Raw genomic sequence first — 13,738 nt, 5'->3', positions numbered from 1 at the left:
ATAATGGCCGCCTATTTACCCTTGGACTGAGAGATGACTCAACTGCCACAAGGATTTGAGTGTCGACAGGGCAAGCTTCGCTTCACTCACGACAATGTAATGCCGGGTGAAGCCTAGTCTAATCCCTATGATAAGATATTTTGCTATGGAAAAAAAGTGACGGATAATGTCGGACGCTCTTGTTAACAGAGCTGGGATGTGGATACAGAAGTGGCGCGGAGGTGATGGTGTTTATTGAGTTGGAACTGGATCCAAATTTGGGGACCAGCGCCGGCGCATATGGGTTGAAGTTACATCCGGGATTACCTATTTCTTTTCATTATTCCCTATTGTTTTTTTTCTGACTGCATTGCGCTGCCGAATCAGCATATCTGGTAGTATGGTTGTTGGAGGATTACGATGGAGACGGAAAACGGAACCACCTTCAGCAAGATGAAAGTCTATGCTGCCAAATGCATTATTTGCAGCTGGAGCCTTTTTTAAAAGTTTAATAGTGTGTGATGGATCATCGGATCAAAGATGATGGTCTGGGGTCACAGGAGAAGATTAGGGAAGACCAATGTACAAATTTTCGACATGACATGGTGAGGAAAAGATTGGCGAAAGATGGGGAGGACAAGGCGGTATCAGGAAGGACGTGTAGGTTCTCATGACTGTTTGGGTGACGAGGGTGGAATCGACAAGATGACGGACTGGACAAAAGTTCTTGGCTTTCTTTGGTGGAATAGCATAGCGGGAGCAGTCGAAATAATCGCTGTACAATATTAACAATGGACATAGTCATACACACCGTGTTTGCTCTGCTGCTGCGACCTGTGTTTGTGCAAGGGGGGGTGTACAATGGTGCTGGGGGAAGGAATCCGAAAACGTGGGAGAATTCCAACATTGACCAGGTACGTGTCGAATATTATCGCACCGTCCATGGACGCAAGGTCACTCACGCCCACGACTATACATACACGAGCAGCAATTCCATGCCGCCAATGACACCCGGAAACAGAACAACGTTGACGGGAAAGGAAGTGCAGCGGCGATGCGAGGCAGACGGAGACATCACAGTCACAGTCACAGCCAAGAGGGCGGAATACATGAGCCCAAACAAACCGGACACGACCACGCGGAGCTCCAGCAGGATCTTTTGAAGGCGCCGCAACGTTCAAGACGGTGCTGTGCGTGTTCTGGGCCTGTGCCAAGAAGGGACGTTCCGAGAAGGGATGGGATCTTTTGTCTCGTGCGGAGCTGGGTGGACGTTTTTTGTCGCGTCCGCGGGCCCTTGTTTTTTTTTTATTTATAATTTTTCTTTATACGCTGTGCTTTGTGTGTCTGCCACAAAGGGCGAATTCAGGTGGTTACTCGGCAGACTTGGCTGCCGTGACGGGTCTACGAATTGACATGCCTACATGGTCGTCGGGCAATTGGCTTCTTTTTTGGCTACATGCCGTGGTGTGCATGTACATACAAACATATCCCGGTGCTGGGTGTGTGTGACGTCTTATTAGAGAAACGGAGAGATGTCCGTTGTACGTTAAACGACGGGACGTGGCATGGCATGAACATGGCAACATGGCATGAATCAGGACCAATTATGCCCAGGAAGGCTTTAAGAGGCTGCAACACAGGGAGTAGTTAATGAATGTACATACATATGTATGCATTACATTAAGCTAGGATTCTCAACCTGACCACGGGGCTATGCAAGAATGGAAAGCTGACAGCTCCTCTTGGAATAATACGACCCGGCATGCCGTCTTATTATTAATCGACAGGCAAAGATGAACCGTGCGTTTTGCTTGCGCAATGGTTCCTTGCTGGCTGCACAACACCAAACCCGAGGGGGTCCTGCAGCAGCAACCCCTTGACGATGGGGTTAAAAAACAGGCAGGCACTGTTCTCCGTGACCAAAGGCTTACTTGCCCCTTTGAGCTGCAGCAGGGCGAGCGGGTACAGTCTCATGAGCGGGTGGCGTCGGCATTGTATGTTGTATGTACATATGTATGTTATTCCCAGGCAAACGCGCGCTCCGAGTGTAACATATGTTTATCAGACTCTCTCTGCGGATTTCAATACAATATTGACTGCTTCTGCACGAGTTCTGGAAGGAGTGGAGCAGAGCCCATTTGAACATTGGTTTTGTGGTCATTGGCCATTTTGCTCCCTCCTCGGAACTCGGTCGAAGCCTGGCAGTCCGCCGCGTTCGTCTGTAGGCCCTTCCACGACAGAATTTGAAGCATAACGTGTCTAAATCTTCAGCTTTTCAGCTTCAGCCCTGGCCTGGTGCTGCCTTGCCACCTCTCCCCACATCGCGGCTAAACTCAGAGGGTGAGGACCTTGAAGTACTCCGTACTCCGTATCCCTCGGAGCGGCCCTGTGGAACAGTTGCTGAAAAGACCAAAGGTCATGCAGAATCGTATTCCTTCTCCAGCGATGGGTGAGATGGGTTGGATCACATCCATTGCAATTGCAATTCAGGGCAGCAAGGGCCGTCATTCCCTGCACGGCTGCCTGCGTCCCTTCGTTTAGTAGGAACTTTGCACAAGACCCAATGCCCATGATATCCGTTGAGCCATCTCCAAGTGCATGTAATCAAGCAACACACCACTTGTAATGCCGATGGTCCGGAAAAGGCCATAATTTCGCCGGGTAATGGAAAAACACCCGATCCTTCTCGTCGGGTTGCAAAAAAGGTAAATCGATGACGACGTCTTTGATGTTATGGGTAGGCGGCCGCTGTAATTCATGTCACAACATGGATGCTGATCACATACATGTCTCGCAGGCTGCGTCTGTCTTGTGCTTCATCAGCCAAGTGGGTTTCGTACTCTGGCCATGCAAACACAGGTAGGGATCTGCTTCACCAGTAAACAGAGTGACTGCGACTCGTTGCACCTACTGGCTGGCGCTCATGTGTGAAAAGCGCGCAGGAGCAGGAGCAGGGGAGCCGGAGCCCACGAAACCAGCATGAAGTGGAGGGTCCCAGTCTTGTGCTCCCTGCTTGATCCTTTGCACATATGTACAATACTCCGTACATACATATGTACTTAAGTATGTATGCGAACACGGTGACCTAGGATACCGGGAGCTCGAGAGTTGAGCCACGTACTGTCAGGAAACGATGGTTTGCCACTTTTGAGCGTTGTAGACAAGCGGGCCACGAGCATAGCATGTTTGGTAATTCGGCAGAGGCGTTTGGAAAGGGTGCGGCGGCCTTATTCGTGCCTCGTAATAATTCGTAAACCCTTGATGTACATGAGCCAGTATTGCCGTGCGATCAAGTGCTCTGGTGCATGTAATTACATGGGTCGAGCGCATGTATTTCGCCGCCCCCAGCTGCTGTAATAATTAAACATTGTACTTGCCGAGTCGGTGCTCCAGACATTGCAGGCCAGATACACAGTAGATCGGCATTTGTGAAGCAACCAGGGTGGAGGGGAACGGGTCAAAGGGGTGTGAGGGTGGTTGTGATGACACTGATGAGCGGTGGCTGTCTGTGCGTGCCATCGGAACGTAAAGCACATAATCGCAAGACCGGATAGGGAGACCAGACCAGGCACTGAGCAAATGTGCTTGAGATACGTACAGGATGCCATGTGCGTGGCACAGGGACAGGATGAACGGCTCCCTGCCTATATCAGCGCGATATAAGCTGATCGGGTTGGCGGGATGTGCCGATCAATCGCGGATATGTGGCGGCTTTGTCGTCTGCTTGGCATCAATTTTGGTGTTGGTTGGCTCAAGAGGCCAGAGATGCAGCATGTACAATACTCGTACATAGTCGTGCATATACTATGCTGCAGTTTTGAAAATAGGATTCTATGGAGCTGCCGTCTGAAATTGACTCCGCAAAGAGACGAGCTTTCCCATGGCGTATGTATGCACTTCGGCCAACCGTGCGAGTCATCCCAGCAATCGAACGATACGGGCTGTTGAGGACGACTGCCCGCGGCATGTTTCACAAAATGCCGGCGATCCGATAGGAATGCTACATGGGCAAACCGAGAAAAGTTTCGAGTCGTAACAAAATATAAAGGCATTGTACATGTGACAATGCGAATGGGGCGTTCGACCGAGGATGAACACTGACGAAGCTTTGGGCAATGGAGTGAATCGAATCTTTGAGCTCCATGGCATTGCATTCGTGTGCACCATCCCGTTGCCATAATGACCGAAACGATGTCTAAAACCTTATCCTTCCTCTTCAGCTAGTCAGGTGGAACTTTTCAAAACATGCATGACGTTGAAGCCAAAGCCGAGCACAGTCAGGCCAGGCTGAAGAGTTGTACTTCGTTGTCACGCAGCAATAACGGCTAAGATGGAGACGACTTGGACCCGGAACTTGTTCAGCGCAAATCCAATAGAGAGTTTTGTGCATCTTATACGTAGGGCAGAGTGCGATGTCTCTCCCCAATGCAGATCTGTCCCGCAACGACGATGCTCTGAATGGCTCACTCCGACTGATATGAGGGTTGCAAATGTGTCGTCGCAAGACCGCGGTAAATCCGCACGAAGCGACCATGATGGCTAACATGGAACCTGCTTCCAGAACTCGACATGGCCTGGGGCTACGCAAACATGGATGGAGTAACGACTCGAGGACTGACTGAGAAATAAGAAGCAAGAAGTGAGATGGTCGCCGTAACAATCAGTGTTCGATGGATACCCCCAGTGTTGCAGAGGGCAGAGGCAAAAGGTCATTTGCTGGAACGCCGTAATCGACTTGAGAGCATTAACGCAATGGCACCCCAAAGGTGCCAAGGGCATGATCAAAAGTTCCGGTGTTTTGGGCCGAGGGGTGCGCGCATCACTCCACACGTATCTTATTGGATGGCCAGATTTGCTCAGAATTTCCTCCTTCCGTCCAATCTGATCTCTTGTCGACAACCTGCTTGGTTTCTGGACAGGTCAAAGTTGGGCAAGGTAGCGTCGAGGACCTTTGTGTTTGCTTGGTCAGCGTGACCTATCTTCTGAGAGAAGGATTTTCGTCCTTTACCAGTGCAGGTGTGCCACGGTTTAACAGCCATTGTCGAAACGAAGTACGACTGCGTCACTGCTTCTGATTCTCAGGTCCAGGCATATTCCACAATATCGAGCATTGGAACGACCAAGTCTGTGTTTGATGACGCCGATCCTGATTTGCGTGTCGCCCTTCAGTATCTCGGCCAATGCGATTCGGAGCAAAGAAGACAACCGGTCATGAATGAAACCTCAGCCAGGGAAGCGATTATCTCAATCGATCGTTGGTAAACCCTGCACTCATTTTCTGTCTGACTGATTCCGTTGTCGGCGCATGGCGGCGAAATCGTGTTATATTTCGACTATGCTTTTGTAATACAGCACTCTGGCAGTTCCGACACGTCCCACCGTCGCCAATAGCAGCAATAGCAGCGAGTTGGATCTTGGGTGGAATACTGCTTCTGCCCTGAACTATTATTTTCTCGGTTTCTCGCTCCCAACGGGTGTCCGGCAAAGCATACCTGGGTAGGCATTAAAAATCTCCACCGATGTGACGTCTAGACGCAACCCTGGATTCAAAGCTCTCACAGTACGGAGCATTTGTATACCATAACGCACTGGGGTGGGAACCTCCATCGCAGCGACTGAGCAAAGCCTCGATCTGCCTGCGTCGGAGACGCCTTCTGGCCAACATTCTCCCCCCACCCACCCTCTCTCTCTCTCTATGTACTCCGTATGTTGCTCCGTTTGTCGCTCCATGGGCCCTTGCGTGGCACCTACCAGCCCCGGTTTAGCGTATCGCCAGCCTGAGTTGCCCCCGGGATCGGGAGGCCTTTCGGCGAAGCCTGCTAGCCCTCGACATTGGGCTTGCTCTGGTTTGCAGCAGCAGTAGTCGCCAGCGCCGGCGGCCGGGGCATCGCACAATGGGACAAGGTTTTAGCTCTGGAGCCTGGCTGGTCCATGGAACTTTTTTCTGACTGCGTACTGAAGCCCAGCCTGGTGAAGGACAGGGAATGCTCAGGGTTGGGGGTGGACCTAGCCTTGTATTGCGACGCCCCGGTCCAGTTGTTTTGGAGTCTCAGTCAAGCCTCAGTCGACGGCGAGCAGGCGCTGTCATGTAAAATTTGTCGTCTGTTGTCCTGAGTCAAGCGGTTGCAGTGGATTTGATAGAGTGGGCGATGCGAGAAATGAACCCGTTGCCATGTTGTGCAGAGCGGCCCGGGCTGAGTCGTGCCCTGGCCGTGCGCTGGTCACATCCTGTGGTAGCACATTCCCAGCCGGTCTCACGCACCGGCCGGAAGCGATTCCCTGCGGGCAGTCGCAGATCTGTGGCGCGTCTTGGTGCTGAGGTTTCAAGGTCGTGTGGGTGATGTTGGTTGGCCGTTGGTGGGCCGTTGGCTGGCGGGCACCCAGCAAAGTCGTTGGGTCGTGCATGTCCGACTGTAGCGAGGCTTCGACTGGCTGGTTTTCCGCCAGTCGCTCTTTCTGGAACAAAGCCGCGCCTTCCAAAAGTACTGCGCATCGCGACCAGTTGTTTGCGGGTTGAGTTGCACTTCCCTTCTGGTCGAGCCGGCTTATGCTACGTCGATGCATCTGGCCTTGAGCTAGTATTTCCCTTCCACCAAACACTTCGCCTTCTGCCTGAAGACGCCAACCGGTTGAGCCGGTCCAATTCTGGGACCGCGGCCTTATTATAGTCCTGCAGCTTTCCTAGCTTCATAGGTATGTACATGGGGCGTGGGCATCTCCAAGAGCAAGATCTAAGATTAGCCTAGTTATTTTGTCCTGGCCTTTTTGCTGGCCCCAGACAACTCTCAGCTCCGTACAATCTGCGTCTTCAACTTTCCACAATATATCTCGTTCGATTCACAACGTGGCAGTCACCATCGCAACTACTGGGATACTGTACCCGCCGTTCATACCCCAATACGCCGTACTGAGGGTCGTCTCACGTCGACGGGTCTCATCGTGAAGCTGGCAGCCCGGGACATCCGCAGTATCCTGCTTGTGGCCAGACCTGACTTGCTGACGTACGCCACGCCCGTTGTCTTCTCTGGCGCCCTTGAGGCTCAAAGCCGCTCATTTCCCCGGCTTTGTGCTCCACCCGAAATCGGTGCGTCGTTGTCGCCGCCTGTTATAGTAATCTTCGCGGTCCATCATCATTCGAAACGGTCATCCTCGAGTACTTCTCAGACATTCCCGGCCCTGTCCTGTCGCGTTATGTGGTTTTACCACCCGGGCATCCCCAAGCATTGTACGGAGTACTACGCACGTCTCTGCCACCTACAAAGGCCAAAACTTTCCTGCATACCTAGGTAGGTCGCAGAGCTCTCTCTCACACCCCTCCCCCCGGTAACTCACACTCGAGCTACGGAGTACTTTATTATCCATCTACTGTCACGCCGATACCTAGGCTAGGTACATAGCCCAGCCAGGAAGTCCGTAGAACCTCTCGCCACTAAGACGTTGGAGTCCTACATGTCCTTTTCTCCATCCCCACCTCTCGTCAGTACAACTTCAATACAACTCTGCAAGCTATCCACCGCCGGCATTCCTCTTATTGATACATTGGTATTTTTGGGTCCTTGCTCCATCGCGGTTCCCACCCGAAAACCCAAAACTCTACCTGCTCCGTCCACATCGACACTAACAAAAGAGCCGCCGCATTGCAACCACATCCTGGACACTCGTCAAACCCCCCCCACGCTTGTGCCCTTGAGACGTGGTTTTCTCTCGAGTGTCTCCCGTCCTCGCCACTTTCTCACTTGACCCGTCATGTTTTGGAGCGGGTCGCTATGATCAAACTTCATCCTCGCTCCATCTACGGAGACTCCTGTTAGCAGAAGGGTGACGCAGTGTCGCACACGCCCTGACACTAGCAGCGTCATCTTGGACCGCCTGGTACTAGACGTTACCGTTCTTTCTTGACCGAGCCCGGTACATATAAGCCGGTCCTTTCCCATGGACCCCTCCGAGGTCTCGGTCCGTGACGATGGACAACCGACTGCGCCGTCTACGCCGCCTCTACGGCGGCGTTATTCCATGGAGGAGGATATGTATTACAACCGCGTAATGGTCGCTCCACCACGACGACTTTCCCAACCGCCGGCCTACGAGCCCAATCCCAATGACTCAGATGAGGGCGAGGATCCAGGGCCAGGTCGGAGGAAAGGGAGCCAAGCGGTGTTCGACCAGTCAAACGAAGCCGAAGAAGGAAGCGAGTCACTTCCTAATTACCAAAGTTCACTGTATATCGAAGGAGTCTTCTCCAGAAAGCATGAGATTGAAAACACCACAAAACGAGCTGAGGATCGTCACTGGCACACCAACTTTGTCACCCTAAACGGAACTGCCCTAAACGTGTATACCGTTAAGAAGGACTGGGGATGGGGCCGGAGCCGAGATGGTCCTACTATATGCCCCGACAACCCTCCGTGGGTGAGAAAGTCAAAGCTTGAGAAGAGCTATAGCCTCATACACGCCGATGCTGGCATCGCAGCCGACTATACAAAGTGAGTTCGTCCTCTGGCCCCCTATCGTCGAGACGTTTGAGCACTAACATTTGAGAAAAGACGTCGATATGTCATCCGTATCAGGGCAGAGACTGACCAGTTTCTTCTGTCATGTATCGAGTTAGCCACGTTTGTAAAATGGCTTGAAGCCCTATTTGCGGCCATCGACGTTGCCGCCCCTATTGATGACCGGGATTTTCCCCGTGACATGTCGATTCCTCGCATTCAACGGATTCGATGGTATCAGGGCCAATCACCGGCGCTCCCCGGTTATGCGGTCTCTACCGAGCAATCCAGAAACAATGAGACATCTGTGGAAGGCCCGGAATTGTCCAGCACGACGACACAAACGGATTCCAATGTTGGCTTATCGTCTTCAACCCGACCACCACCAACTCTGCAACCGCTGCAGGAAGCATCTGCCAACCCACCCCCGAGAATCGAACCTCTCAGCCGTCGCATCAGTACCTCTTCTTATCCCAACCCATCAATCGATCCGCACACGGGAAAGTGGTTCCCTGAACATCAGTGGTCGAGCGCCCACGATCTGTTGTACGCTAAGCTATGCTATAGCAACTTGTTATTCAGGAGTCCTCGAAAATCCAACTACATTATCAGCAAGGGTAAACAGTGGTTTGTGGATTGGGGAACCGGTAAAATGGTCCGTGTATTACCTCCGACATATGGCGAGATCGATTTTTTCGGACCCTGGCAGGTCATTCATACCGAAAACCCTAGGATTTAGAGGTCAAGGGTTTGTCAGTATGCCGGGTTGTGATTTTTGCCACTTGGAAAGAGAGGACTCTACATGAATGTCAATTTCGAACGGCATGATTCATGCTTTTGAAAATTCGACGTTGGGTTTTTGCAGCAATGGGATGAGATGAGGTTCGTCGATGGACTCGGGTCGGAGCAATCCGGCGTTCTTGGCGAATGCATGCCAAGCACTGCCATCTGGACCCTTTAGCCTGGCCATGATTTGTCCCACCTATATGGGCAGTTCTCTTTTTCACGCCATCATGATGACATTGTTAAACCCCCCTTCCGAAAGAGATCGGAGGAAATTCACTATCAAGCCATAACAGGTCCCATTGGAAGGATGATTCATCACTACAAAGACAGGCGATATATCTGGTGCATTTACGGAGCAATTGAAAGAGCATTATCATATACAAAGAAGGTTTGGTACTACTTCATTGGGCGGAGTTTTTTCGGTACGTGTTCATCTTGTTGATTCTGGGTATATTCCAATGAATGTACAGCCACTATCTGGGTATCGGGACTTGGCGTTGGCGATGTTTTATTGTACATAGCAATCATTTGATAGGATCAAAATGTTGGTTCTTGAAATGTCTCTTGTCCATTCCGCAAGAGTCGTCGCGCGTATTGTATTCCTGGGTATCTATAAAGTCAGTGAACTCCAAGCGCCCAACAAAGCTATCCTCCGTGTCCCAAAGCGTCCTGTGACCAGTGCAGCCCTGTCACGATGGATGCATGCACCAGTTCATGAAACAGAGGCGTCGCCCATGTCGGCATCGATTCCCCTCGCCTCCCCGGCCAGCTCGCCCACAACACCGCCCAGTACGCCATTCGCAGACCGCACATCCTCCACCGCGGCATCCAGCTTCCCCAGCAAGGCGTCGATCTCCTCCCTCTGCGCCTTGACATGGTCCGCCAGCAGCCCGTTCTGCGCCTGTGTCGTCTGCAGCCTGGCATTGAGCAAGCCCCTCTGCTCCGCGAGCCGGGGACCTAAATGCGCCCGCAGCACCTCTTCGGGCGATAGCAAATGCGCCCTGTTATCCAGTTTCCCCTTGTTAACAAAAGTGTTAAAGAAAAAAAGAAGAAGGGAAGATCCAAACTTACGGCGTGGGGAGGTCCTCCTCGCCGTGCAGCTTTCTCCGCGCCTCCGCGTCGGCAACCAGCCCCTCGAGCTCGTTCATCTTGCGCACCACGCGCCTCGCGCCGAGGATGGCGTCAAACTCCCTCTCGCACTTGTCGCGCAGCCGCTCGACCATCTGGGCCTGCACCTGGCGCAGCACGGGGGACGCGCGCCGCGCAATCGTCGGGTAGCAGGGTGCCACGTTGTCGTACGAGAGCTTGTCGAGCGTGCGGGCCAGCGAGGCCGCGTAGATCTCTTGCAGGCGGAGGGCGCGGGGGCCCGGCTTGGCCGCTCCTCCTCCTCCTTCTGCTTCTTCCTCGTCTTCTTTCTGCGGCTGGGCGGTTTTCTCTGGCTCCGGCTCGGTGGCCATGTCTTTTGTGGGAAAACTGGAAACTTCGCAATGGGTCAGACGACGTGCTTTTTTGTGGTGGGTGGTGGAGGGCCGGTTTGAACGGCCGAGGTTGGGACGCGAAACGCGGCTTGCAGAGGACGAGTTGAACTCGAACTCCCCCACCACCACCACCACGTGACGGGCGGCGGCGGGGAGGATCTTGCCGCAGGATGCTAGCGGGGCAAGGGGTAGTAGGTTGTTTTGGCCGTTTTAAGAAGGTGCGCGGTACGAGAATAGAAGCTCATGTCGGACTCGCATACTACTTGTGTCGATATACATGATGGGCTGGGGTGGCTTGCATACGGCACCGGGGAAGGGTGGGCGTATTGTGCTTTTGCAGCTTTTTTTTTTTAAATCTTTGTTGTGTAGACTCGCAATAATTTTTTATTGTGACGTAATTCCTTATGCCCAGGAGTGATTGGATGTATGTACATGTTCGTCTGGGGCCTTGGTGAACCACATCATGAAGCGTCAAGTTGGTGACGCAGCTCTTTTAAATCTAGAAGGTGTACTCCGTACGTGGTATTTTAGACCATATTACCAAAAGATTGCGTGTGTGGTTCAGCTGGTGCGACTTATTGATAGTAGCGGATGGGCTGCATTTACATCCATAGCCAATCCTCATTTATACTTGAAATGGACAAAGTAAATATATATACATGACGTCGCGTCGAAAGGACGTTTCTTCGTCCCTGGTTTATCCACCCGGTCTATTGGGGTATTTCCAAATATTCCCATTGCATCTTAACACTCGATGCGCCAAATCAAGACTCCAACGCCAAGGTCATTGCCCCCATATGGCAAGAGGAAAGTGTGTGTAACTGTCTCTCTAGCTTGCAGACAATATCATGGCTGCATCTGCCGCCGAAGTGTTGTCATTTCTTCCCCCGTCTCTCTTCAACCTCTCACGTTCCCTCTTCCGCTTCTCTGATTCCTTCTTTTTCTGCTGTGCCAGGTATGTCGTATATCGAATCATTCCCAGGGTGAGGATGGCCAAGAAGACAAGGCCAACAACAGAACGTCGAATCAATACCCATCTTACGCCTTCAATTTCCGACTTGCTATCGCTGCTGAGCAGAATACTCATCTTGTAATTGATTTTTTGGATCTGATTGGAGGTTATTAACATGATCAAGTATGGCTCCCACCGACAAACTCACAGCACTCTCGACGGATTTCTGTTCCTCTCGAACAGCCATGTTTCTGTCATTGAATAGCCCACGGACGGCGTCATTAAGAGTCAGCAGCTCCTGGTTAAGCGATTGTGTGAGAATATCGACTTCGTGCTGCAAATGCGTCCGTTGTTGTCTCATTTCTTCTTCTTGCAATCGGCGATTGTTCTTGATTTCCGTGCTCAGCTCCGAGCAGGCTGCTTGGAAGAGATAAGTCTCCTGTCAGCCTTGTCAGTCATATCACGCTGCATGCGTTTTACTTTGGACACGTACATTTTCAACATCGCTCTTGCTGACTAGACTCTTCTGCGCTACATCCAAGTTCTGACCAAGAATTTTCCGGATCGCCTTCATCGAAGTGACAGCTTGCTCGCGTGAGTAACCGCCCTCCTCCAGCTGCTTCACCAGAGAGTAGCTATCAAAGTGATGTACATAAGGTGGTGGCGCCATATGCGGGTGTTCAACCTTGTCGGGGGATGGCATGTGTAGAACAGCCTCGAGCGAAGGAGCAGCAGGAGAATCGACGTCGGAGGTTGATTGACTCGGTTCCTCTGCGGCGTTGCTAGAGTCAGCTACTTTGGTAGTAGCGGCCGAGTCCCCTGCTTTACTGGTAGGGGAGTCTGCCGAGCTCATTGTCGCCGTCTCAGCTTGCACTGAAGAAGACTGCTCAAGCTCCGGGCTTGCTATCTTGTCCGCAGCGGCGCGTGGTTGGGCGCGTGGTTGCTTGGTATCTGTTGTTTTTGTTGCCTCGGTGGCTTTCGTCTCCTCCTGTGCCGGGGCTTGATCGCCATCATTTTTTGATTCGGTTGACCGCGAAGATTGCGCCTCTGCTTCCTGGGTTTTGTTCCAAGTCGGCTCAACAGCCTTTCCATGCCTAGCGGCAAACGAACTCTTGGATCTCGTCGTAGCCACCCATCTTGTTGCCACCGTGCTGGGCGTGACGGATGTTCGCGCCGCCCGCAGCAAATGCGGATATAAGAAGCTCAGTCTACCAGTAGCCATCGTTCGTTATCGAGGTCGACGGAACGCAAGCTCGGGCGTGGTGTCCCAGTACCAAGTAGTTGCAAAGAAGGGGGAGGGTGGACCCCGGGGAGTGATTTGTGTGACGGCGCTATAGAAAAGGTAGCTTCATCGGGGTGGACGAGGTGATAGTATGGACTAAAGATTGAAGAGTAAATTTTCGAGGGCGAATTTAATGAAATGGGGGAATTGAAAGAGTACGGGCAGGCGTGAAGCAGCCTCAACTATGGGAGGCATGGTTGTGGAACTCGGGAACTTCAAATTACGTACTAATTCCAGGGTACTTAAGTAGCGTCTAGAAACACAGCGATGTCGCTGTCGGCGTCCACTGGTACTTAGCATGCACTACTTTAGTAAGTAAGTACTCACTCCCTCGAATGTACTCCGTACTGTTGGCGGGGAATGTCGAGCAAGCCACAACAACCCTTCAATGTTCCCGCCTCCTTGGTTCGGCCGAGGGGCTCAAGAGCTCCCCCCCCAAAAGACTATCTGAATTCCTGCGTGCCGCATTTCCATCCGTCTCACGCTGCCTCAACCCTTCATTTGAACTTCCCAATAGTTGGCTCCCTACCAAGCCACATATAACAAGATTTAAGCGCAAAGAATGGGTTTCTGACACGCAGTCATATTACGCACTGGCACTCAAGTCATAACAGATCCTCAGACACCACGTCGCTTTTGAATCTCGTCATTTCTGCACAACGCTCATGGACAGTGGACAATTCCAAGATCAGAGGGAAGAAGAACCCTCAATACAGTTCTCGCTAGAATACAGTCCCGAACCAGAGTCCAGTTCAACCCATCCAAATCTCGC

General features: G+C 52.0%; 3 protein-coding genes across 3 annotated transcripts; 1 reads left to right on the top strand and 2 right to left on the bottom strand.

Moving 5' to 3' along the window:
* Positions 1 to 7,911: 7,911 nt before the first annotated feature.
* G6M90_00g015900 (uncharacterized protein) lies at positions 7,912 to 9,207 on the top strand (the record flags this gene model as incomplete). Its single annotated transcript, XM_014693452.1, has 2 exons — positions 7,912 to 8,462; positions 8,523 to 9,207. 2 exons carry the CDS (start codon positions 7,912 to 7,914, stop codon positions 9,205 to 9,207), a joined length of 1,236 nt encoding a protein of 411 aa, XP_014548938.1.
* A 759-nt stretch (positions 9,208 to 9,966) lies between these two features.
* Positions 9,967 to 10,711, bottom strand: nnf1 (Kinetochore protein; the record flags this gene model as incomplete). The annotated part of the gene is made up of 2 exons (XM_014693453.1): positions 9,967 to 10,255; positions 10,326 to 10,711. The coding sequence occupies 2 exons, from the start codon at positions 10,709 to 10,711 to the stop codon at positions 9,967 to 9,969; spliced, it is 675 nt and encodes a 224-aa protein (XP_014548939.1).
* Positions 10,712 to 11,561: 850 nt separating this feature from the next.
* G6M90_00g015880 (uncharacterized protein) lies at positions 11,562 to 12,906 on the bottom strand (the record flags this gene model as incomplete). The annotated part of the gene is made up of 3 exons (XM_014693454.1): positions 11,562 to 11,840; positions 11,893 to 12,123; positions 12,178 to 12,906. The coding sequence occupies 3 exons, from the start codon at positions 12,904 to 12,906 to the stop codon at positions 11,562 to 11,564; spliced, it is 1,239 nt and encodes a 412-aa protein (XP_014548940.1).
* Between the last annotated feature and the right edge of the window lie 832 nt (positions 12,907 to 13,738).

Source organism: Metarhizium brunneum, chromosome 1, assembly GCF_013426205.1.
Source record: "Metarhizium brunneum chromosome 1, complete sequence".
NCBI lineage: Eukaryota > Fungi > Ascomycota > Sordariomycetes > Hypocreales > Clavicipitaceae > Metarhizium > Metarhizium brunneum.
This window is presented reverse-complemented; position numbering and strand designations above follow the sequence as displayed.